Raw genomic sequence first — 26747 nt, forward strand, 5'->3', positions numbered from 1 at the left:
ATTTTCACTAGAATCATTTAAATAATTCCAACCTTGGAATTACCCATCTCTACTGAACAAAAAGTATAAGGTAGTTGTTAACATGAAAGCTATCACTTCATGACATCGCAAAGTGCAACAGAGCATTTTGACATTACAGTTATAGACAGAAGAATAATCAAGGGTTTGTCAAACATATGTGAAACAAAACCCAACTCCAGGTATGTTTTTGATGAGGTAACAACATTATAACAATAATCAGTTTTATGTAATATAGGACCTTTAAAGGCACTGTAACTAATTTAAGAGTTTGATTACAATAGGAAGTGGGCATCTAAGTGGGTGTCTAAAAATATATAGTAACTGAAATTGTTATTTTGGTGGCAAATTTACAATATTGAGTTTGCGATATAGTGTTTTAAACATGTGTAAAAAGTTATTATTTATTTTTTTATTTGCATGTTTTAATGCATTTCTGATGGATTGCAAAAAAAATATTATTGTTATTATTTAGGTCACAATATAATCAGGAGAACAAAAATATATTAATCATGAATAAAGTCCATCAACTTAATCTCTGCTGCAAAAAAGTGTAAAGGGGAGTGGGGAAATTATTGTAAAAGTTTCTTCTCACATTAACTATACACTCATATTTGTTATGGTGACTCATATACGATTTGACAATTCTAAAAAACTTACTTTTCAGTATCCCCCGCCGATAATTACAATCTGTCCCAAAAAAACTAAACAAAATCTAGTAATCTCTAGCAGCTGAGAAGAAAGCAGGCTGACGCAGAACCAAGCCACCCTCCAAGACCAAGGAGGAAGCCAACCGCAGCTTTTTTCCACCGTCAACAGATGTGCTACTTGTTGCCTCTCATCTAGCCCGACTGCTAAATTCACTGTGAAACCCTGTGGTGAATATCTTTCCCCTGTTGTCATGACTAAAGAAGAGGATTGCTCGCTGCTCCTCTGCCTTTGACTTCCATTAAACCTAACGAGTATGGGGCCGACCAGGCACATCAGACACACAGCCTGGCCCTCTGCATTGTCTGGTATAAATAGATGTGCAATCAGAGCCAGAAGAGTTGTGGAGTACGCCCGAGGGCTCGTAAACAGATTGTGATTTGTCGCGGGGAAATGGAGGGAAGAAAGGAAGGGAACGAGCGGAATGGGAAAAAAGGACGCAGCGTAGGGCCCTAGGAAAGGTCAGCGAGGAGGAGAGAAGAGAAGAGAGAGAGAGAGAGAGAGAGAGAGGGGGGGGGGGGGGGGGGGGGGGGGGACTGGTACTGTAGAGACTAGAGAGGAGAAAAGGGATAGGAATATGTAAAAGATTCAAACAGGACATCTCCATGGTGATTTTATGGCTTTGGCTAGAATTTTCAACTGTATGGTATTAAACTTATCTAGATCAGCAGGTGGCTCCACAAGTTACAGGTTAAATCTGTGGAGCTTGCTCATAGTAAAAAGTGCTTTTCAGTTTTGAGCAATGAAAACACCTGTGCTTGAATAAATGTTAGAAATGTATGTTTAATACAATAATATGGAACATGCAAGGCAAAGCAATAACTTTCCATGGAGACAGAGAGTTGGTGGAACCATAGACTGTGTAAAAGAACTAGACTAAGTGAGTGTGACGTCCCCCATAGTTTTCAGCGCTAACAGTTACAGGAGCGAATCTGGAGCCAGGCTCTATGTTATGAATAGGATTTTTTTGATGGACAAAATAGCGAAAAAAAAAAATCAGGCTCATGTAGAGTGGGTTCACATGAACATTTTAAGACCAAAATGATGAGGCTCACTGCAGCAGTTACAGAGAGAGGGGCAGCAAAATCCCAATATAAGTCAATTGGAGCCAGGGTCAGAAGGAGCCGGAAGAGCCTCCTGGCGCACTTCCTATTTGGCACGTGCAGTTAGTGCATTAGCTATGTCCACTCATATATATGGTCTATATGTGTAACAGAAAAGTTGCATAGTTGTCCTCTAAACAAAATGTTATGTTGCTGTAATAATGTTTATTATAGGGGTGTGCAGAAATATTGAAATAATCTTTTAATAATTTTTGTTGCTTATTTAGTGGAAAGAAACTTGTTTATGCAATACACTTGACATATTCACTGTTTGATGATTAAAATAGATGTATTTCAGATGAACTTTGCACAAGCAGTGGTTTAACAAAGAAATATTATTGCTAAAATGTTTGTGGTTCTGTCATGTATCATATTGAATCCTGAGGGACCCTGTGATTCCCAATCCTGGCTTATAATAACAAATTCCCCTTATTTGTATATTAAAAGGTTTCAAAAGTCCTAATTTAGACATTTGAATTACAAAGTGTGCCACAAACCTGGAACTATCTCTTTCATAAACGATGTGTGGAGCTCCCCGTTTGATGCTGGGAACTGTCCCAGTGCAGCAAAGGGAAGCCTGTCTGAAGTGTGCTCTACACCAGAAGCGTCTGTATTTAGCTCCTCCACGCTGACGAATGGAAGTGAACTTGTGAAGATGCAGGTACTTCTGTCAGTCTCTCTCCCTCTCTCTCTTCTCTCTCTGTCTCTCCATCTCTCCCTCTCTCTCCTTCCCTATCCCTCTCTCTCTCCCCCTCTCTCTCTCTCTTGTGCGCGGCGCGTTTGTCTTTGTTTTGGTCTCCTCCGAGTGCCCCGCATTGTCTGCTATCTGGCTCACATCAGTAAACTTTGGAGCGCTTTGACGTCAACATTTGTATACAAGATGTGCTGATTCGGGCGTTTATCTTTGTCACATGGAAGTGGAGGAGCGGGTTCTGGATTCCCATTGGCCTGGAAATGTGAGGAGTAAACCAGCCCCTGACCAGCACCCTTCTGCTTCGGCTTAGTCTGGCGCTAAGGGTGTTCTGACATTTCAGAGACTTGGTAGCTCTGTGGACTTGCGCTCACGTAGAGTAATCTTGAAATGCATCCTAAAGGTGCACTGCGTAACTTTTCAGATGAGGTCCACAAGGGAGATGTCATTGCTTTCCCAAGAATATTTCATAACATGGCATTCAACAGACACTTTGAAAATACCTTGAAAACATGCATTCTCGCTGTGAGTTGACTCTCTTCTTCACAGATCTGACCTGTAGCTTGGTTTAATGCCATAGTATGGAACATGCCAAGCAAAGTAAACATTACCATGGTGACACACACTAGAAAAGTTGCTCCTTCAAGAGGGGGTATCATGCTAAATCGATTTTTTTAGCTGCATGCTGATTGTGTTTTGATAGTGTTCTGAAGGGGGAGTGACTTAGTGTGGAGAGCAAATAAACCTGCTCATATAATCATCTACAAGTAGTCATCCACAAACAATGGGAATAAAAGTTTTTTTTTTGACTTTGTTATGAAGTATTGTAAAATAAATGTTTCTTCTTACTGTAGTTATAATCAAAGATACAACCTCACACTATGACCTCTCTACTCAGAAATAGCCTGTTATCAGTCATATGATTGATGATTGTCTCAAAGTAATTCATTCTTAGAAAGCGAGATGTGATTGGCCTACTTTATGGAGATTAATCAGTAACTGCAAATTTTATTATGGGAATATTCCACCAGGTGCTTTTTGTAGTCGAGATCAAAACAGTTGCGTGCTTGGCTTAGTCCTTTTTTATTTAGAGCAGCTCCTTTATTACATCCATGTTTGTTATCTAGTTTATTATCTCAGAGGTATGTCTTTGCGATTAATGTGAGACAAGAAGGGAACAAATATTATCTTAAGCGTACATTAGCACAGTTAAAGTAGGGTAGTTGTGACTCTCTGAATGCTAATCGAGCTGTTACATTGCTGAAATGATAATTAGCATGGAGAAGGCTGTAGTATTCTGACTGCTTATAATTAGACTTTAGTGGTTATATATTCAAGTGGTTCCAGTCACTCCCACACTTCTATTGTTGGAATGTCCACAAGACCGCCTTAGCCATCAGATACATGTGTTAAAGAAAGGCGACTACTTCAAACTATAACGCGAATAAAACCTAATTTTCTGCAGCATTCAACTAACTCGGGAGCCTCCCTGTGGGGAAAGTCCTTACTCTCTCTCACCTGAAACCATTTTGCGGTTTTATTTGTTTGGGAAATGCAAGCAAATTCCAGACCAGGAATTTGAGCTCACAGTATTAAACCACATGCAGGAGGAGAGCTGAGAGAGAGAGAAAAAGAGCGGAGGCGGGGGGGGTTGTGGAAAGCTTGGGTGCAACGAGTGGGAGACATTCGATTCACTACAACTGGTGCGCAGGGTTTTCCTTGGCCTCGGAAGCACGGGGAATCAGGTCGAGCAGGGGGAAAGAAGAACAGACAGAGGCAGAGAGAGAGAGTTAGGGGTAGGAAAAGGAGGGGGGGCAGTTTTGTGTGTGTGTGTGTGTGTGCGCACACAAGTGTGACGTTGGTTCCTGGAAAAGCGAAGGGCTGCAGAATAAACAGCCTGCATGCCTCAGACTGCCCTGTGATGTCACCAGCGGGCAGAGGAGGGACAGTGGGAGGGGAGTGGATAATCGCGCACGCAGGATCTCATCAGTTTTTTAGGAGTCCCACGAGCAGAGGGGAAGGAGGTGGCCATCCGCTAACACAGTAGACAGAAGAGGAGGAGAGCTCTCGGATGATGGCTACACATGACAGTCCCTCCTCCCATCTTCTCCACACACAGATCTGAGCACAGTTTGCACCGGCCAGGGGGGACTCCGTATGAGGTGCTCCGGTGCTTTTGCGTCAGAGGCTACGCCGAGTCGTGCCGCATGTCAGGGACTCCATCTCCGCTAAAGGACATACTGTTCGGGGAAGAGGATGTACGCCGGCCAAGACCAGAGCTGTCAACTCAAAATTACATGCCCCTCTCCTGCTATTGCTCCTGGTATCTGCAGCATCTGAAGTGAAAGAGTTGGGGTTTTTTTTGTTTTTGCGAGTGCGTGTGTGGACTCTGCTCGTCATAAGGTCAGAGTGCATGTTTACCTTTGACGTCAGTTTGAATTCGACCCTGAAGACTCAATATGGAGTTCATTCTCTGCTCTGGCAAAGGTAATAATAGCCTTAGACTTTGAATACAGCTGTTCACTTATATAAGATGGAAAACTCTTGAACTTTAATTATATCTTGAAAATTATAAACGCAATTATGATTAGATTTGCAGTTTATGGTTTCAAATTCCATTCACTGTCAATATTTGAAACAAGTCTACTGGGAGCATTAACATTTGAGGAAAGACAGAACTGCTAAACTAATACAAGAATCCCATCTTTTTCAGTATATGTTTGTAGAGATAAACTACAGGGTTAGCAGATGTTTTCCCTAAAAATATTTTGTTGTTTGCAGAGGATTTTATACTAGCTACATAACTGCAGGCTTTGTGACTTCAAAATACTTGCAATACTTATGATTTTGAGTCACTTGCTGTGTTACTATATCAATTTATTGTTCAATATATGGGGTTCAGTTTTTATTGGGTACTTTTTCTTTGCAGTAGTGTAGATTTTGGCCATTTGTAATAATGCTATGTAATTTAATCTAATAATATAAGAGTAGAATAAATAACTTCTGTGGCTAATTATCAGTTAATTATTATTTATTGCAGCTCAGGATTTTTAATGATGCTGTATATTTTAAAAAATTGTTTACAAGTATTATTTTCTGTCAGGGGCATAAGGTATTTTCTGTATTGTTTATCACAATATTTCTCTCTAGCAACATATCGTGCTTCCAAATGTGTTATCGTGACAGGCCTACCTATAGCTATCATAGATTGTGTCTTAAAATAAGCGTGTTCTCTGTTAACAAGAAAGCTGTCTGCATTTAATTAAGTCTTGTCAATTTTGGCAAAGCTGCACCTTGCGTCTTTGTCTTTATGTAAATGCGTCCGCGTAGTGACAGTGAGATGACAGCACCCACTTTTGACAGAACAAAACCCGTAGTTGCTTTCAATGGGACTAGTTTGTGCTGGAGTTTGGACAGATGGTATCTCAGTGCAGATGTTTGTTGACTCATCATCTCAAGGACCTGTTGCCTTCACTTGTCAATGTGTCTCCCTGAGCTACTGACGACGCAAGCTCGCTCTGGGGGAGGAAGTGGATTTCTCATCATGACAACACTGACATTCCAAAGAAGGGAAAAGGCTCAGATCTGTGTAGTTTTCAGTGGGACTGCTTTGTGGCTCTATTGCTCAATTGTGGCATGTTTGGTGGAGTCATAGATTGGATCTGAAGGGAGAGTGCACTGCCTAGGACACTGAAGGCAGGAGGAGACGGCATCAGCAGTTCTCCAATAAGTAATTCTCTTGGGCACATTGTCACTGTGGGTTTAGAAGAACTGCTTGTATTAAATATGACTTGTGCATTCAAACAGATAGTGTGCATTCTGCATTCTCCATCTGATTACACAGAAAAACAAAAACATGGAAATGTAATAAGTGCTATTTCAGACAAGCAGTGCACCAGTGCTCAAGACACTCCTCCGCTCCATTCAAAGTTGAACAGCCTGTCTAGCAAACTAGTCCGCTGGATAGTTCATGTGGCTAAGTGGTGCTGTAAGTGCTTCAATGAGTTTGTGTGGGCACAAACCTGCTATTAAGGGCACTACTGAAGTCATGTTTGCCTCTTTATTAACACAGAGTTCTAGGCAAGTATCTGTGGCTCCTACTGCGCTCTGGGCAAACTTGTAGGTAAATAATCAGCCAGTCCTCTCCTATTTATTCAGATTTAATGCGTGATTGGACGGTTTCCTGTTCAGTGACCAGGCTCAGACTGCGCTGCACCGGGTCAAAGCCATCTTTGTCAGAGTGTCTGTGTGTTCAGCTGAAGTTGGTGAAGGTTCAGAGTGTGCAGAAGATACAAGTGTGTGCAATAACCCTTGATCACATTTAAGCTATTTCAATCTGTAGTCATCTGTGCAACAGTGCTTGAATAGAACCGTGAACCTTGCTAGTGATGTTTGTGTTCGCCCCCCACAGGTCTCTGTATATGCTCCATACTCGCTCCCTGAGCAGGTAGAGGTATTAAATGATATTTTCAAGAGCTTTCATTTAATCTCACTCAGCTGTGTCATTTGTACTTCCCAACTGCCTAATCATAGGACACCCAGAGGGATTATAGACCTGCAGCAGAACCAAACTGTAGTTTCACCAAATGCTAAAACCAAATGTTTCTGTTTGTGTGTTTGCAGTGGACATAAACTCAGCTCTGCCTCTGCGCCTGCCCCCGGCTGCTATCCCCATGGACCTGCGTGTTGAGCACCCGCCGCAGCAGGTGTCAGCCCTGTCGCCGCCCGGGCAGCAGGCCCCAGGGCCCCAGGGTTCTGTGCTCGGGCCCCAGGGTGCCCCTGTGCTGGGGCCCTCGCTCCGAGAGCAGCAGCTGCAGCAGGAGCTGCTCACCCTCAAGCAGAAGCAGCAGATTCAAAGGCAGATCCTCATTGCAGAGTTTCAGAGGCAACACGAACAGCTGTCCCGCCAACATGAGGCCCAACTGCACGAGCACATCAAGGTACTGGACTCACAGGGGAGAGGGGGGTACTGTCCACAGGGGGGTGCTGGCTTAGAGGGAAAAGGGGGGCACTCAGAGAGGAATCATTGGTCCACAAAAGCCTTTTAAAAGTTTACTAAACAAAGCAGAGGCAGTTCTTAATTTAGTCCTCCAAAGGATGCTTCATTAACAGAATGGAGCCAGTGCAGGAGAGGTGCTCTCATCTTATTACACTGGAGCAGAGAGCTGCTCTAGGATCAGAGTGTGAAGTGCTCTAACACTGTTCTATGTTACATAAGTGAAGGCAGTAGCCTCTGTGCTCAGAGGCATAATGCAGATAGGAGCGGGGTCCTAAGTGTGCCACTGAATGAATGTGTGTGACCTCCTGAGGATCACATCCCAAACCTGAAACTCCTGCAGTCATACTGACCTGGAAACATTGAGGCAATCTGGATCAGTCAGGCCCAATACAGAACTGCTCCTCTGGGCTACTGTTTCCAAATGTTGTGGGAATTCAACCATAATTTTTAAAGTCTAAAAGTAGGTGTTGGATTCTAGTTTATTGCGTTTCTCTTTCCTGTGTATCCCCATCTGACTTTCTCTCTTCCTCTCCTGCTTTATAGTTCATTTCCTCTTCCTTATAGTTCCTCTTTTCTGACTGAACTGGCACTTTTCCACTGTTTGTCATCTATGTGTTTGTTTGTGTTTGCATGCTCATTTTGTCCATACTTATGCTGTGCGTAGGGATGTAATATTTTCACGATATGCATCTCACGGTATGATATCTATTGCGATATTTTGTAGAAGGTCATAAAATTGTGAATGCTACTTTTTCCTTTTAAAATGCCTTGACAAGCCTTTGGTTCTGTCATAATAAGATTTAATCTATGTATGATCTATGTAGTTCCCTCTGTTTTTAAGTTATTTCTGCACCATGACTTGTAATTTGATATATTGTGATGGGGTACAATATTATTGTGAGACTTTTCATGATATGATATCACAGTCTTTCAGTTATTGTTACATCCCTACTTGTGTGTGCTAATTTTATGTGAGTAATTTTTTTTGTGTGTTAATTTTTTGTGTGTTCATTTTTTTGTGTGTTCATTTTTTGTGTGCTCATGTTGTGTGGTTTCATTTCATGCATGCTTGGTCTGTGCGTGCCCGTTTTGTGCATGTGTTTCGTGCGTTCTGGTGTTGTGCGTGGATACGGGGCAGGCTGTGAGACCACTCAGGTGGAAGTCCGTGACGCAGTGGAGAGTCAGGGAGGCCCGACCTCAATCAGCCCCATTCACAGCCTGTGTACACTCGCCATTAAAGTGCACATCTAGAATGTCAGCAAACACGCGCCAACTCTCGGACCCACAGTAGGAGCACACACACTTACCTCCTGACAAGTCCTATAAAATAAAAGAGAACTTAAATCCATGCAGTTTCTCTTTATGTTGTTTGCTCAGAAGAGGTTGCTGAATGCTATAGCTTGCTGTCTGTGGATTCCAATTACTACCAACTAAAACAAATATTGCAACAAAGCTTCACAACTGTAGATAATATTCTGTCTTTGGTGTATTACACAACTGTGAATGTGTGCAACAGTGAAACAACTTTGTGTTTTTTTTTTAACTGGTTTAACCTGAATCTACACTGGGCCCATTTGTTGTTACTCCACATAGTACAGCAATGTGCCAAATGATTTGACTAGATAACAAACTCACTGCTCAATAACCACATTTTTGTTAAAATTCTCCAAAATTCAGTTTGTAATTTTACATGATAATTTTACCGTATAATAATTTGACTTATAATTTGAAAACCCTTTTTAATGACAATTCATAAACGTAATGCATTAGTTCCTAGAAAGCAATTATCATGCTAATTAGCTAAACTTCGTACCAGTTTGGGCAAAGCTAATAGAGGTGCACTCTGTAACCTCTCTGGTGCAGGATCTGCCACCTGCATCTCCCCATGCAGATTACTTTTCCTGGAATGTTCCATAGTATGGCATTGAACTGATCTATCTCTATGAAGATGTAACCAGACAAACTTACAGGTCACATATGTGGAGAGGCAACCTTGCCCATAGTAGTAATATATGTTTTTGAGAAATTAAAACATAAAAGCACAAAACAAAAGCATCTCCTCTAAGAGAAGCAGGCTGCAGAGAAAGTTGCAGAAAGTGCCTTTAATTTATTGTGATTGAAATGTATTTGAATAAAAGCTTGATAAAAATTGTTCAACATTTGCATTGCTCAATATTGGTATGCTTTTATTTAGGCTACCACAGGCTAAATATTTCCCTCGCCTTGGTGACTAGACTCTCATGTTCCGCAGTCGTTGCACTCGTGAACTGGTCTGTGAGCTTTGTGTGGAAAAACGCCATGGAAACGTGTGAACCCGCAGTAAAAAGTGTTGCCACATTAGAAGCAGAAGAAGTGCTAAGAAGGTGATGATGAGATCAAGTGGCTCCCGGTTTCCTTTAGCCTTAGCTGAGAAATAAAAGAGCTGCTGTGCTCCACTACATTTAAACCATGAGGATTTGTACTGTGTATTTGTGTATATATTTATATATATGTATGATGGTGGGTGTTTACTTTGAGCTTTCCCACCCACTTAGACTTCAGTATTGCAGTAAAATGTATTACAATCAAATCAAAATTGCTATTTTAATGGTCCCAATTAGCAAAGACTGTAATTATTCAGGCTATTAAATAGGGCTGGTCGATATGGCATAACTCCTACTCATATGAATCTAAATTATCAATTCAATCTCATTTAATATTGAAGTTACCTGATTTTTTGTCTTTTTTCTGTCTTAGAAACATGAAAAACATTAATAGTTTATTTTTTGCAGTTTACGAAAGTCCAAAATTATTCCTCACTTACCTTATGCACTGCAATTATCAATTCTTTTCCATTATGAGTTTATAAGAACTTTTCACAACTCTCAGAGACCAGTCTGGAGTTTTGCTGTCTCGGTAAAGCTAACAACAACTAGAATGCTAACACACACTTCCTAATTATTGGACAGTACATTCTAATTAAATGCAGACAGGATACATTTTGACCTCAATCACTGCTTACACAATATATCTGTACTGTGGCAAGCCCAAATTGCTCAAGTATATGGGAAAAAAATTGCAATTTAACATAAAAATAGCCCAGAATTTCTTCCTCTAAAGTAAAATATTCTGTCTAGTTCTGTAAGAAATACTGCTTACCCTGCAGTTTTGGAACTCTTCAAATATATTGTGAAATGCATGGGATTCTTGCACTAGTTTTGCAGTAAATATGTCACTCAGCTTTCAAACGGTACTGCTCCTAGACCTGTTTAAAATATGATCTGTGCAGGTTTTAAAGGTCCTTTATTACGCAAAACTGACCCCTGTGAACTTTTAAGTCATGTTAGAATGCTGTTACCTCCTCAAAAACATACCTTTTACTTTTTTTTGTTCAGTAGAGATTGGCAATTCCAAGGCTGAAATCATATGAAGTTTAAAAACATAGCAGAGCCCTTCCTATGTTTGTGATGAGAAAGCAGCAATATGACAAAGATCAGAAAATAGCATAATATGGGCCCTTTAAATTGTAAATTGTAAATCAAATCAGAATTCCTTAATGTGTCCAAAAAACGGAATCAGATACAGTCTCGAATCTTGATAAAAAAAGTAAAACAAAATAAAGACAAACATTTGATTACTCCTTACGCTGAGCATCTTTGGAGCATCCACTCATTCTGATTACAGACATTTAGCCGTAAACTCCTCCCGTATTACCATGGAGAGGTTGGGCCGCACTTTGACTTGAGTTGTTGGCGCATCACAGATGTCATTACGCCACCTGCCCTCTTTATTGTATATTACAGAAGCATTAAGCTGTAATTGCCTCTCCGGGTTCAACTGGAGAGAGAAGTGGATGGAACATTTCAGTGCCACGGCAACATGTTGTGCAGTGGCAGCGTTTAATTGACACTCTTATCCACAGTGGTGCACACGGCGTTCTTGGCCTGGCTCAAGGACGCTCCAATGTGCTTACAGGGGCGCGTTCGGCAGTTATTTTTGACCTCTGGCTAGAAAGACAAAACTGGCCACCCCTCCAGTGCACAGTCAGGTCTAGGCCTTTGGAGCACTATTCTGACATGGGAACAACACTTTAATAGAGTTAATAAAGCATGAAAAACCGTCTTAGTTCATAGTGGCCACATTGCTTATTAAGAATGATTGATGAAAAATAAAGTTTAGTAACTGCTTAAAGGGTCTGCATTATGCTGTTTTCTGATCTACTCTATATTTTAGTGTTGTTTCCTCATCACAAACGTATCTAGAGTTGTGTTTTGTTGCATGCACACAGGTTTAATAACCAAATCCCGCATATTTAGGCAGAGTTCTCCTCTCAAACAGAAAACACTCTGTTCCACCTGATGATGTCATGTGGTAAAACATGAAGTGCTCCACTGTGTTTTTACACTCAATGAACTTTCACTAGAATCATTAGAATAATTTCAGACCTGGAATTGCCAATCTCTACTAAACTAAAGGTAAAAAGGAGCTGTTAACTTGAAAACTACCGCTTCATGACATCACAAGGTGGAACAGAGCATCTTGAGCTTTGGAAATGTAGACAGACTAATTAATAAAGGGTTATTCTAACATGTGTGAATGAAACAAAACACACCTCTAAGTATGTTTTTGATTAGGTAACAGGATTCAAGAGTCAATTTTGTGTAATATATTGAACTTTTTAATTTTGCAATGGTTCGGTTATTCCTAACTTATCTTTTGCATTCTGAACATCCTAATTAATCACCATGATGTTTATCAGCACTGTTCACAACTTTTAGAGACCAGAGCAGAGTTTTGCCATCACAGTAAAGCTACCAGCAACTAGCATGCTAATGTGCTCTTCCTGATTATCGGACAATAAATGCTTTATAATTAGATAATTAGACAGCAGACTTCTTATTACCTCAAGAGCTGCTTATGCAATATATTTGTAAGCTAAATTTTGCTCAAATACCTGGGAAAATTCAGGTAGGAGGCTTTTAATAAAATATTGGTTCATTATTAATTCAGTCTTTGCTCATGCTTCATTAAGACTAATTAAGATGTAGTTATTATAACGTGTTAGCTTGACATGTAAGCTATTTTGCATACGCTCCTGTGTCTTATTCGTAGTAATGAGCAAGCGAGCAGATTGGATTATGTGCTTTGCGAAAACAGTTAAATTGTTAATGTTTATTCGAAGCGTGTCGCCCAAGGTTTTCAGTGAATGGCAAAGCTTTATTTTACGGCATCAAACAGCTGTCAGATTAATTATTTCAGATGGCGACTCGGGCTGTGGATGTGCCAGAAGAGGGCTTTAAATGTAAGAAGTGCTAATAAGCGACGTGTGTCTGATGTGCCTTTTTTTCTGTCTCGTGTTTCCACAGCAACAACAGGAACTACTGGCTCTGAAGCATCAACAGGAACTTTTGGAGCACCAGAGGAAGATGGAGAACCACAGGCTGGAGCAGGAATTGGAGAAGCAGCAGAGGGAGCAGAAGATCCAACTGCTCAAGAACAAGGAGAGGGGGCAAGAGAGTGAGTCAAAAACAGCATCCTATGAAATTACATAATCCCCATAAACAATATTTTATTAAATCTATGAGGCAGTTGGTAAAGTATGCGCTCTCTTACCTATTTAAATTGGTGGTTTACCTGTTGAAATTATGGGTCGCCATGTCCTGCCAATCTATTTTTTCGACTAAAAGGGGGCGTGGCAGAATCTCTCAAAACTATTTCTATGACTAACAATTGATTCATTCTGCTATTTATTTTTGCAGCTCAGGCCTTTTAACTGCACTGTGTATCAAAAATGGATTATCTTGCATTATTGTTATTGTATCAGTGGCATAAAGTAGTTTCCGTGTTATCATTTATCTTAGTAAAATGTTGTGTTTCAAAATTTGTTATCGTGACAGGCCTACTATTTGTTCAATGCCTTAAATGAAAAGACATTGTACAGTGCCTTTACTACATCTCCAGTGAGTTAAACCAGTGGAGGTCTTCAGCCTAACTCCTCAGTGAGAGTGCTGTTGAGATGAGTGTGTGTGTCCCTGCCTGGACCATGGGTTGGTTTCCATTTTACTTGGAGAGGCTGAGTATGTTGTGCAGTAAAGGAGCTGTATTAGCCGGTGGCCTTGGCCGAGGCTGTGCCCAGTCCTCCTGCTGCCTGCTGGATGTCTCTCAACAGTCCATTCAAACAGAGCACCCGCGTCCTTGAGAGCCGTGCACACACTCTATGGAAAGCGGTCACAGGTGGTGCCAGCACCGTGCACACCGTGTTTACTCACACTGGTTTGTGCGAGGGCAAAATCCAACGCCATCACCACTCATTCATTTAGCTCTGATGACAAGTCTGTGCACAAGTGTCTGCTTCGTATCACCGAATAGGGAACTCTCATTTGAAAAAAAGTTTGTCAATATTTATTTTCTTGGAGAGAGATTAATAGCATGTTCCCTTCGTTAGTTTAATTATAGACTTAAAAAGGTAAAAACAGTATCTAGTGCTCAACAGTTAGAGAAGAGAGAGAAAAGCTGTCCTGTATTTTTGTGCAATTAGCATGTGTTTTATGTTCATTTATAATTTCAAAAATAACCCCAGAAAAACAAAACTGATGGATTTTGATACAAATAAACATGGGCAACAGAATCATTGCCTTAAGATAGAAGAGTGGAGCCAATTGGCTGTGACAGCCGGTTAGAATCTGCAGCTCAGATCTGAGTCTTCAGGTATGAAGTGAGTCCAGGTGCACGTCATGTTCTGACGTTAGTACTGGAGCTGTTAAAGAAGGTTCCCTGTGACTTTGCACTGAACCCAATTGGTGTGAACTCATATCCCTGTCATTATCATACAGTGTGTGGTCATTATGGAGAGACACATGTGGTAATAGATGTCCTCTTTCTTTGCTCCATCAGGTGCGGTGGCCAGCACGGAGGTGAAGATGCGTCTTCAAGAGTTTGTCCTCAATAAGAAGAAGGCTCTGGCTCAGCGCAGTCTCAACCAAGGAGGTCTCCCTAACGACGCCCCCTACTGGTACCGGTGAGCAGAGCGGCTGCTGCTTCTGTGCACGCTGAGAGGAGATTAGCATGGCGCTGGCAGTTAGCTCAGCTGGTGGCTTACATTATAATGTCAAGCAGAGAGTTGACATCATCACCTGCTTCACATGGATCGAGAATCAATATGTCTCCTGTGAAGTTAGCACGACAATGCACACTGATAGACAATTAAAGCCCCACGGCTGCTGTTGTTATGTCCTGATCCTGTGTAATAGAGCTGAACAGCAGTGCGCTTGATGCTAACAGCACATCATTAAAAGTTTGGATGCTAATTCTCTTCCCAACTGCAGATAAATAATGTATCGCTGTGTCTTCATCTGTCAGTGGGTTCCCGGACTCCTCACCTGCCTCATTGTATGAGGCGCTTATAAAACAAAGATCCACACGCACACATATACACATACACATGCACACAGTCAGACACACATTCACACACACGCACATAAACACGTCAGGGAGGATATTTAAACCTGATGATAGGGCTTTTGCACAGAAGGCTTGGCCTTGAAATCTTTATTGTAGCATCTCTAAAGCAGGTGTGTGTCTGCCTCTCTGCAGTGTGCCATAATAGGCATTCATTATGTAGTTTGTAAAACCTGATTACGTAAAACAGAATTGAATATACACATTTACACATTTGGGTCAAAAATGTCTTTGTGTGAGTCCAGCCCCTGCTGTTAAAAGTGGTTTAAGGACAAAATAAGCCCACTCTTTGGCCGTAGCGCTCTAAAGCTTGCTGATACAAAGAGCTGTTTCTGTCCCTCCCACAGTGGATCTAAATATTCTCTGGTGATGGAACGCTCTGCTCACTCTTGGAGCAGACAAACGTGTGTACATGGACTTGTCAGGAACATGCAGTTGGGAAAAAGCCAACAGCTTAACTTTGCCTACAACAAGCACCTTCTTCTGCTGCAGTGAGCAGATGGTGGGACGTGTCTGCAACCTCGCCAAAGGATTTGCATCATGCCTTAATCATACAGCCATGACAGCCATCACGTTAGTTACCGTGGAGAAGATTACATCTTGGTCACATGTCTGAGTGATGTGGGTTTGGCCTGGTGTGGCCTCTGCTGTTTTGTGTCTCACACTTTGTTTGTGTTTCTGCAGCAAAACTCAGCACAGCTCCCTGGACCAGAGCTCCCCTCCACAGACTGGCATGTCCACCTTCAACCACCCTGTACTGGGGGTCTACAACCCGAGGGACGACTTCCCCCTGAGAAAGACCGGTACTGCTCTGCCTTTATATGTGTTTAACCCTCACACACACTGCCCCATCACACTGTGTATTCAACAGGCTCAGGGCCAGGCCTTATTAACTGTATATCAGCAGCCCTCTCCAGTGCAGAGAGAGGGCAGTCCAGAGAGAGTTCAACAAACTCAACTCAAATTAGTGAGACACCACATAAAAACCTTTTTAGCACCTGGCATTTTATTAGGCTTTGATAGTCCCCTATGCACAGGGGTGGTTTTAAATCAGCAGCAGATCATATCATTAATACTACCTATTTCCATACTATTGAGAGTGATTATAGAAAACTGAGGCACTGAAAATTGCCTTAGCTGTTGATTATTGTGTAAGTTCCTCCGGCAGCTCTAATATCATATGGAAGAAGTCGGTCTGCTGGGTGCATACCATTGAACTGTGCAACAATTACTTTTGGGGCTGTCCTGGGATCTCTATAACTCTATATAACTCTGCATTGTTTACTGTCTGTATGATGCTACTGGGTCGAGCAATTCTCAACTGCTGTATTTTTTCGGACTTTTGTTGGTAGTTAGTGAGCTTCTCAGCTTAGCAGAAACTGGCCTTGAATTTTTTACATTCTATACATAGCATTATATGCAAATATAGAGTACGCAAATAAGCAAGTGTCTATGTTCAGGTGTAGTGAAGAGGCTTTAAGCTCAGAGTGCGAAGGAATCTTTGCTAATTTTGTTCACTATTTAAAGGTGCATTATGTAGCTTTTCTGGTGAAGCGTCAGGTACCTGTTTGTCTCCATGGAGTTATTGCTTCTTCTGGAATGTTTCACAGCATGGTATTAAACCCATCTATCTTCATGGAGACCAAACCAGATCAAGTTACACATCAGATCAGTGGAGAGGCAACCACAATCACAGTCAGAATGCCTGTTTTTCTAGGTATTTTAAGCTATAAAACCACCTGTAACTGAAATGAAGATAGAGCTGTTTAATGACATACTGTGTAACATTGCAGGCAGGGCAATAACATATCCATAGAAACAAGCAGATGATGCAACCCTAACCAAAAAGTTACACAGTGCAACTTTAACACCGCCAAGATGTGTGGAAATATTGTGTCTGGAATTATTCCTGCACTAACAGTAAATTAGCAGTATATTAGAGTACGCAAATGAGCAAGTGTCTATGTTCAGGTGTAGTGAACAGACTTTAAGCTCAGACTGCGAAGGAATTTTTGCTCGTTTTATTCACTATTTAACACCGCTAAGATTCGTGTTTGGAAAAATTCTTGAGGTCGGGCCTGGAGGGAGTATCGGTTTCTTATTAAATGCAGAGCAAAGGAGGTGGGCAAAGGTGTGAAGGCACTGCCACAATGAGCAATGGAGCACAAGTCGTATTTAAACGGCTATAGTAAAAGACACAATGGTGAAGCGGTGATCCCTGGGGTGGGTGCTCGCTTCTGCCAGGCTGGGGACTGTGGGTGGCAGCTGGAGCAGAGGGCCCATGCCACCCGGTGATATTTGCCCACAGCGATGACGTGCTTTGCGGGGTTTACTTATGGTAATGCCGGCTGGGGAGAGGTTAGAGGCGCTTTTATATCACCGCTTGGCCATAAAATACTACGGCAGCTCCCGGGCTCCCAGCAACGGTCAGGGGACAACAGCAGCCTTTTGTTCCACTCACCTCACTGCTGTTAAACGCATCCAGTACTCACACAAGCAGCTCAGACTGAGAATGCAAAAATATTATACAAAAAACAACTTGTCTATTGAATTATTGCATTGACCAATAAGCTGTATGGATTTTAAAGCTGCACTGTGTAACTTTTCCGGCTGAGGGTACATCACAATCTCCTTGGATATATTGCTTTCTCTTGAATATTCCACAGTATGGTGTAAAATATATATAGATATCTCCTTGGAGACAAACATGGCTATTTTTGAAACACTTGTAATCTAATATATATCTGTTATAACCATATCACCTTAAGAATGCCTGATTTCGTCTGATCTCAGAAGCCAAGCATGGTCAGGTCTGGGCCTGATTTATACGTTTAATGCCTTGTTGTGAAGCATTCCAAAACAACAATATCTCCATGGATACAAGCAGGCAGGTGGCGTAACACTTACATAGTGCTGATGACTTAATAAATGAAGCCTTTGTAAGTAGTTAGGATTCAAATAGTTATTCTTGATCCAGTACAGTACCGGCACATTCTGAGCATCCTTCATTACTGTACGGAGAGGGACAGTTGCGTGTTAGTTCTAGCATGAACCAGCTTCACGTTTAGGTCATGACATGCTCTCTTTCTATAAACATTCTGGGAAAGTTCAAAACCTTCGGCCCTGTGCTTTTGTCAGCGCTAGAGCACTTCGGTGCATTTGAAATGGGGCTGTGGGCTTCACAGGGACGCAGTAGGACCCGTACAGACATTATTGGGGTCCAGTTGCTAACGGGATGGGCCTGCACGGACATGAGCACAAAGCAGCATGCGAAGAGTGAACAGAGCATGTCATGTGTGAAGACTGTATGTGTTCTCTATGGCACTAAACAAAGGCCTTAATATGCTCGTGGTTCAAATGAGGGGCACATTGTTTTTACATTGACACGGCATTGTACAGTTATAATGGGCTCATGCTGTATTCACATAGTTTACGTTTGCATTGTACAGAATCTGTCCTTGCTTACATAGCCCACATTGTTCACGCCTTCACACCATATGGCCCTCTATTATATATACACAGTTAACAAAACCATGGAAACTAATTCTAAAAACATGAATGCCCCCAAATAAATAAATTCTCATTAACAGTTCAGATAGGTCTAGTGTGATGATCTGTGCTAGCAGGGTAGTACTCAGTTACATTTACTGACATTTACTTGAGTAACACTTTTTGTTAGTCTGCTACTTCTCTAAAGCTTTCCTGTTCCACCTTGTGATGTCAAGAAGTGGTAGTTTTCAAATTAACACCTACCTTTTTACCTTTTTAGTGAAGAAACACAGTGAAGCATTTCCTGTATAACCACATGGCATCACAAGGTAGAACAGAGCATCTTCAGTTTGAGAGAAGAACTCTGCCTAAATATGCAGGGTTTGTGGGTTGAACATGTGTGAATGAAACAAAACACATCTCTAGGTATGTTTGTGATGAGGAAACAAATTTTTAACATAGATCGGGAAATAGTGTAATATGGGCCCTTTAATAATAAAATTGTACACCATACTTTTCCTCTGACTTCAGTGTATCAGTACTCTTACTGGATTAAGTTTGTCTTCCCCCTATGAGTCTCAAAAGTAACTGAATACATCAACCTTAAACTATAAATAAAGTGGAAAAAATGTCCCAAACTAAAATGTTAAAATGTTCTCATTAAATTAAAAATAGTCTACGCAAATTATATTCATCAATGAGCTGCCCATAGCATACCATTTTAAAACCTTATCAGCTATTTTGAAATTTTAATGTCTTTTTGTCAGAAAGTTTTGTCATCTTTTGCATATAAAATCATTCTGAATCCTTTCACTTATCAGTCACTTTTATGCCGGTGACCTATATTTCCGGAGCCCTTTTGCATAATTCACCATCTACTTCCATTGTGTGTAAAAATCTAAAAGTCAAATATGTGACAACCAGGGACAGAACGCCTCAAAAAGTCCTTATCGCATTGTTCCAAATTGGCTTTTCATTTTTGGACTGGTGCGAATCTGCTCTCACAGTCTCCTCTCCTCTGCCCCAGTCTAACACATTGTTATTTTTACCTGACACCAATGATGGGGAAAAGTTCATTTGGTTAAATATTGCCTTGAAGTAACTGCCAGGAATTGCGCTCTACCAGACAACACAAGGAGTTAGGAGCAGATGAGCCTGTTGTAATGAGGGCAAATGATTCACTGTATTTGGATGCAGCCCTCCTGTGATGATTAAAAATTGGATAATGAATAGTAGAATGATCTGAGGCTTCTGATTGGCTGCGAAAAATAAACACCAAATTAGCCTTGGTGCGTGCTGGGAAGGTGACATCCTGTTTTCGTCTGCTCGTCTGCGTTTTCAAAAGCAAAAAGGAGCTCATTCTCAAACAGGCTCCTACAGGCTCCGCTCAGACAGTGAGAGATACAGGACTACATTTATAACATACTCTATACAACTGTACAACAACTCCCCCTTATGTAACAGATAACCCTAAGTCCTGTCAATCACTATTTCATCTTTGCGCTGTTTGTCTCCTTACGACCTCTTGTATATAGCTGAGAGATATATTTGTATTACTATATTTCTGTGTTTTTTTTTTATTTTTACTTGTCCATATACTTGTTGAAAGGGTTGACACAGCCAAATATAACACAGTGAAAATCACACAGGCGCCATCTTTCTACATCAAGATGCTTGTGAGCGTTGCTATACATTTATATAATTATGCTTTACTTGACATCACTCTCTTGTTATTTTTGCTACGTATTTAGAATTCATTATTACCATTTATATTTTGTTTTTTGTTATTATATTATCTTGTGATGTGTGAGCTACTGTGTCCAAATAATTTCCCTTTGGATCAATAAAGTTTGGCTAAGTCTAAGCCTAATTAGACACAGAACCCAAATTGTAGCTAATAGCTTTTTTAGCCAATATGTCTTTGTGAATAAAGGATCACAGTGTGGCCCGATCACAGACAGAGACAGAAAGAGAGAATGCACCCCAGTTGAATTGCAGCGTGTTTATAAGAGCAGCTTTTTACAACTTCGTCCAAGATTCTCCGTGACAAAAATCGATGTCTCCACTTTGAGCCAAGCGCCGGTGAGACTGTAGCCCAGGTAACTCTCCCAGCCTCCCAGATTGATTTGTTCAAACTGTTTTCTGTTTAACATCAACGAGGCCAGACGGCACAAAGTCGGAGGATTTGGCAAGGAACAAAACAACACCGCCACAGAGTCAAAATAAAGGCTTGAGACTGTATAGATTGAAGTTGGGTTTAGAAGAGTAAACTCCGCAATATCAGGGAGCTGTGTTCATTAAAGGAGATGTACAGCGGAGTGTCTGAGGGCCATTTTAACGTCGACAACACAAACAGTTTGTGATAATGAGACACAGGTGTAGTCTGAATTAGCAACAATTAGGAACATTATAGGTTTAATCCAAAACAAATCCATTGTAATTAAACTGAAAATACATGCAAACCTTTTCTTTCAAAACAGGAAAATATACATATCTGTTCTTTGTTTAAATTTGATCTATTAAAAGTCCTATATTATGTGAAATGGATTTTTGTGAGCTTTAAGCCTCAAAAACACACATTGAGTTGTGTTTTGTTTCATTCCCAAATGTTTGAGTAATCCTTAATTGTTCTTCAGATCTCAAAAGCTCTGTTTGACCTTGTGATGTCGTAAAGCAGCGGTTTTTAAGTTAACAGCTAACTTTTACCTTTAGTTCAGCAGAGATTGGCCATTTCAGAGCTGAAATTATCCAAATGTGAAGCACTTCCATGAGTGTTTTCCATTTGAGACAAAACAACAAAACAAAAAATAAAACAAAACACAACTCTGGATATGTTTTTGATGAGGAAACATAGATCAGAAAATAGCGTAATATGGGCGCTTTTATTTATATAATTGTCAAATAATGTATTTATATATTTTTTTATTAAATATTATGTTTTTATCTTATCTGCTCCCATTACACAAAGCTTTCCTCATCCCCTTTCAGAATAATAATTCATTTTTCATGTCTAGCTATTACACAAGCAGAGGTAAATATACCCCAATGTCTAAATAAGCTTCCAGTGTTGTTCGGCTGTGTTCCCCATAGTGTTTTTGCCTCCTCAGTAACAGTAACAGTAGCAGCAGTGCCCGGAGTTAGAGCAGACAAAGGATGAGTCATGACTGTAGTATTGTGTGTGTGATCCACAGCCTCGGAGCCTAACCTGAAGCTGCGCTCTCGACTCAAACAGAAGGTGACGGAGCGCCGGAGCAGCCCTCTCCTGCGCCGCCGTGACAGTCCCATCACCACGGCCAAGAAGCGCTCCCTGGACATGGCAGGTGAGCACAGGGGCCAAACTCAAGTCCAAACAGTCAAAACTTAGGAGCGAGCTGAACTTTGATAATATGATAATACAGTAGAACACCATACAAACGCGTAAAATAATGGATGAAGTACAGGTATCCCTCCCTGTGGTCAAATGCCAAAGAGAAAAGGCAAAAAAGGTATTTTTCTAGCCCTCCAAGAAAGTGTTTGCAACTGGATTCATTTGCTTATAGTGCAATGGATATTTATATACATATTTATATACCATATTTTAAACTGTGTTGGGCAGTAATCAGATTATTTTTAAGGTAACGCAGTCATCTAAAGTGTTAGAAGAAGTACTTTGTAAACAGTAATTTGATTACTTTTGAAATTAAGAAATTAGAGTAGTAACGATAATTACATTTTCAAAATAATCTGACCAGCACTGATTTTAAATGTTTTTTCTCCCACTTCTTCAGTCATCAAATTATTGTGGCCCAAAGTTGAGACTTTAAGACATACATTCATTTATTTTTTAATGATTTATTTTAGATTCGGCGTGTAGCAGTGCACCCGGGTCAGGTCCAAGCTCCCCCAATAACAGCTCCAACAACATCCCTAATGAGAACGGCATCACTGTGTCCATGTCCAACAGCACTGAGGTAAGCACACTATTTTACAGTATATGCGTTTTTTACATTATTCAAAAATACTTGAATTCTCAGTAGTATTTTAAATTATTAAAATAATTATTGAAAATGAAGTCAATTATTTATTATTTTTTTCCACACTTTCCACAAATCTATTACGGCAGAGTCTACAGATTCTGCATTTCTAAGTACACTTGTATTTATTCCACTATTGTTTCTTCTTTATTGCACTTCCAGAGGCTAATAGTTTTTGGTTTTGGCTCTTTTTTCAAATTTGCACTCAAAAATGTAGTTTAACACGCTCACGCCTCTCAGACATAAATTTTAATTGACAAAGATCTGACCAATTTTGTGCAGCGAACAGAAAACAGATTGGACTCGGGTTTATTATGATGAAACAGCCAGTACAATTTACTTGTTTAACCGGTGGGAAACTCAGACTTTTTGCATGTACAGTGAAACAAGTATTTAATTAAACCAAGACTCAGAAGGCACCAACTTAGAGGCAAATTATACAGCTGTTTCTGCTGAAGGGCTGTTGATGCGCCGGTCTGTGGGTGCTAGCCGTTAGCCTCTTGTCCGTGCACAAAGACTGAGGATCTTCAGATGGTGGTCGCGCAGGAGGAAGAGGAGGAGGAAGAGGAGGAGGAGGAAAAGCTTGGCACGCAGCTATTTGTGGCAGCCATTAGGGCCACTCGAGCAGCCTGTAGGAGGAGAGGAGGAGGATAGTGGCTGGGACCATTTTAGTCTGGCTCCTTCGTCCTCTTCTTCTTGATGCGCTGTTGTGTATCTTTACACTTTTGAGACATGAATAATTAAAATGTGTTTTTCAGGCGTCGCTGGCCCAGAGGCTTTGCAATGCAGAGCGTGGTTCCATCAGCCAACTGTCCCTCTACACCTCGCCATCTCTACCCAACATCACCCTCGGACTGCCAGCAACCGCCACGGCCACGGCAGCCTCCAATGTAAGAGCACAGATACTGATTTAATTCTGCTGTGTCCTGTGCAGTGTTGATTTTGTTGACTAAAATATTTTGTCATAATTTTTGTCAATGTCATATTTCTCATGGCTAGTGTTATTAAAAGTATTGAAAATCAGACTAATCAATACTTAAACTAGTATCGAAACTAAGTACTAATTCAGGCAGGTATCGATACTACAAAAGGCACATTCACAAGACAGAAATGAACTTTTCCTTTTCCAATAGAGTGATCTTGAGCTGTATCAGAACAAGTGTGAGACCACATAGACTAGTATATGCCCATGGACCACTATGAAACCTACCTGGACAACTGAGAGTTACACAGATAGACTAGATGGGAATAACTTGGTTGTCCGTTCTGTAGATCCTATTGTCTAAAGAAAGAGTGTTTTTTTATTATTGTGGTATCAGAAATTGTATTGAGTATCAAGTCTACTCTATCCGTAGTATTGAAATCAAGTTTTAAATTTTAGTATCCTCCTCACTACAACTAAATTTAATGTTATCATAATGACTAAAACTATGACTAAAAGTAGTGATAGGAAAGAAATGAGTGGAGACTAGACCCAAGTTCCATCCAAACCAGACCATAAACAAGCTCAACTTGTAGGAACACGTCTGTGCATGTCCAATAAAGAAATACATTATCAGAGTTAAAGGAGCTGTACCTGATTGTTACTGTCTTCAAAGTTATTCCTCGCTCCTTACCTTATGCATTCTGAACATCTTAATTATTCTTCGTGATGAGTTTATAAGCACTTTTCACAACTTTCAGAGACCAGAATGGAGCTAACAACAACTAGCATGCTAACACATACTGATTTTCAAACTACAAAACATATTGACCTCAAGAACCACTTACACAATATATCTCTACTGGGGCAAGAATCTAATATGGGCCATTTTAAATATACTTTCTCATTGACGAAAACTAACCTAAAGCTAAAATGAATTCCCTGAGTAAATGTTGACTAAAACTAAAAAAATTAAAATGTCTTGTCAAACTGAACACTATTTCTCTGAGGTTCATTGTGACTCTCTGGATGTCCTTGGTTTGCAGGTGACTTCAGTCCAGCAGGAGGTGGGGCTACAGCCGGCCCTCTCCCTCAGCCCTCCCTTCCTCACAGGTGGCCACTTGACCCCCTACCTGGAGCCTGGTGCTGGGACAGGGCACGGCGGGCACAGTCCTCTCCTCCAACACATGGTGCTGATGGAGCAGAGCCCAGCGCAGAGCCCCCTGGTGACAGGTGCCAACAACACTCCAGCACTTAGACTATTGATAGAGGCTGCACAGATAAAAGCACAAAATGTAGCCCTGGTCACTCAACACTTTGAATGGCGTTTCTTGTGCTGATGAGCGATATGTGCTGCTGGTACACTGTGTGCCCCTTTACACTGACAGACAGCCATTCATTAGCTCAGACTAACAAGCCTCTTTCATATGTGTCTGTGTGCTATGAGACACTGACATGGGCTCATTGTGCTGCTTTTCCCATCAACTCATTCATTGACTGCCCCATTGCTGCTATTTTCAGACTGCAGCAGCGATGAATGGACCAATGACGCACACACAGACGCACAAAAGTGTGTGTGCGCACAAAACGTACAGTAACTATGAGGGCAAGTGCTCGCCCACACAGGCCAAGAGGCGCATTGTGAAGAGCAATAAGAACTCTACAGACACATCCTCATGATCTGCACCTAACATCAGACAGAGAAACAGAGGGTTTTGGTCCACATTTAGTTCTTTACTGTTGTGTGTTTTTATTTGTCTTTATACCCCAACTGGACCTCACCCTTCACAGCTTGAATCATATAATAGTAAATCTGCAGTCTGGTTGCACAGATGGCAGTTTCTATTTGGTTCACAAATACATCTGCTTACTAATCTTAGGTCCAACACCAGCACAAAACCAGATTAGAGAGCCATGTGTGAATGTGTGGAGACTGCACACAATGTTGTACTGTCTCATTTGCTCAAAGTGAGATGGGCAACTCTTTTGCAAAGTCTATTGAAAAAGTTCACATGAAAATGAACTTTGTCAGCTCATAACATGAGTGAGTCCAACTAACCTCAAACACAAGTGCTTGTAAATGAAAAAGGAGCCTTGGTTATGATGTGTCTCTATAATACAGCCCATATCCAGATGGATCATATTTCTAGTTCCTATAGTGCAGAGGAGGCTCCGATACTGAAAGCTTTTAAGACTTAATTGAATGTACAATAAGAAGCATACAGCTCATGTTATTGTGAGACAAAGCCTTCTCTGTTCCTGTTTTCTTGAGAAATGAGCACTCTGCGCCTGAAAGGAAAGCCCTCCATAGAGACATGATTATTCACTCATGGTTTTGGGTTTCAGCCTCTTCTCTCCTCTCTCTCTGTAGGTGTGAGTGGTCTGTCCATGTCGCCGGCCGCCTCCATGGCCAAACTGCAGCGGCAACACCGGCCCCTGGCCAGGACCCAGTCCGCCCCTCTGCCCCAGGGCAGTGCCCAAGCCCACGCCCAGGCCTTGGCCCTGCAGCAGCTCGTGGTGCAGCAGCAGCACCAGCAATTCCTCGAGAAGCACAAGCAGCAGTTCCAACAGCAGCAGCTGCACATCAACAAGGTCCCAACTACAACATTAAACTTTTACACATGCTATTACATATGTTATTATACATAATATTACACATACACAGTCTCAACAGAACACCTGTTATGTCTAAAACAATACAACAAAGTGCAATTTGTTAAATGAGAAGAATTAGTTTTAGAAGATAAAGCCCCTTATATTGTTGTCCAAGGCTGTATTTGAGTAGTATTTCACACAGCCTTTTCACTTGTGGATGTGTTACATAAAACCACAAACAAACTAATTGGCACCTGCAAAGTTAAGACAACATCTTTGTCCAAGGTGAGATGAAATTATTGTTTTGCCTTTGGCTCAGCGGGTGGGCTGTGAGACGCCTTTAAAGCTTAAAACCCTGAATCGCCCCCTAGGATTGAGTTATCAGAACATGGAGACAAGCTGATTTCATACACCCATTCATTTTCTTGAAGCTGCCCAGAGAGGGCTTTGAGAGGAGATTTTGGAGTCATCGTTATTGGAGCTGCTTGTTCTGTGGAGTGGAGCAGCAGCTGTAGCAGAGCACATGTGACATTACATCAGATAAACTAATAGGTCATTAGGCCTAGGAGCCACAGGGGGCGCCACAGGCTGAGTGTAGCTGTTTGTGTGGGAGGAGGCGCTAAGAGCTGATGGCCGGCAGCATTAAGAGCTTGATTAGTTTCCCTGTTGCATGTTTGCTGTGAAGCCGCGGAGGAGGTACGGCTGAGCGTTACGAGGCGATGTTTGTGACCACCGCTCTGCCCTGAGACGGTTGCCACGGGCAGCAAGGCAA

The 26747-nt window shown here is 41.3% G+C and overlaps 1 protein-coding gene across 5 annotated transcripts in view; it reads left to right on the forward strand.

Annotated features, from left to right (window-relative positions):
- hdac4 (histone deacetylase 4) overlaps nt 1–26747 on the forward strand; it is a 72159-nt gene that overhangs the window by 31240 nt on the left and 14172 nt on the right. For 4 of the 5 annotated variants that reach the window (XM_020917055.2, XM_020917058.2, XM_055164106.1 and 1 more), the window contains 9 exons: nt 7144–7460; nt 12865–13015; nt 14393–14516; nt 15641–15759; nt 21637–21765; nt 22286–22395; nt 23217–23348; nt 24427–24613; nt 25752–25972. In XM_020917055.2, the coding sequence (XP_020772714.1) occupies nt 7144–7460; nt 12865–13015; nt 14393–14516; nt 15641–15759; nt 21637–21765; nt 22286–22395; nt 23217–23348; nt 24427–24613; nt 25752–25972 (1490 nt within the window). Of the gene's footprint in view, nt 1–4532; nt 5008–7143; nt 7461–12864; nt 13016–14392; nt 14517–15640; nt 15760–21636; nt 21766–22285; nt 22396–23216; nt 23349–24426; nt 24614–25751; nt 25973–26747 lie in introns of those variants that run through there. The other variant, XM_020917056.2, reaches the window with a different exon arrangement.

This window comes from Boleophthalmus pectinirostris, unplaced genomic scaffold, assembly GCF_026225935.1.
Source record: "Boleophthalmus pectinirostris isolate CB_2022bp ecotype Guang Dong unplaced genomic scaffold, ASM2622593v1 HiC_scaffold_11, whole genome shotgun sequence".
Lineage (NCBI taxonomy): Eukaryota > Metazoa > Chordata > Actinopteri > Gobiiformes > Gobiidae > Boleophthalmus > Boleophthalmus pectinirostris.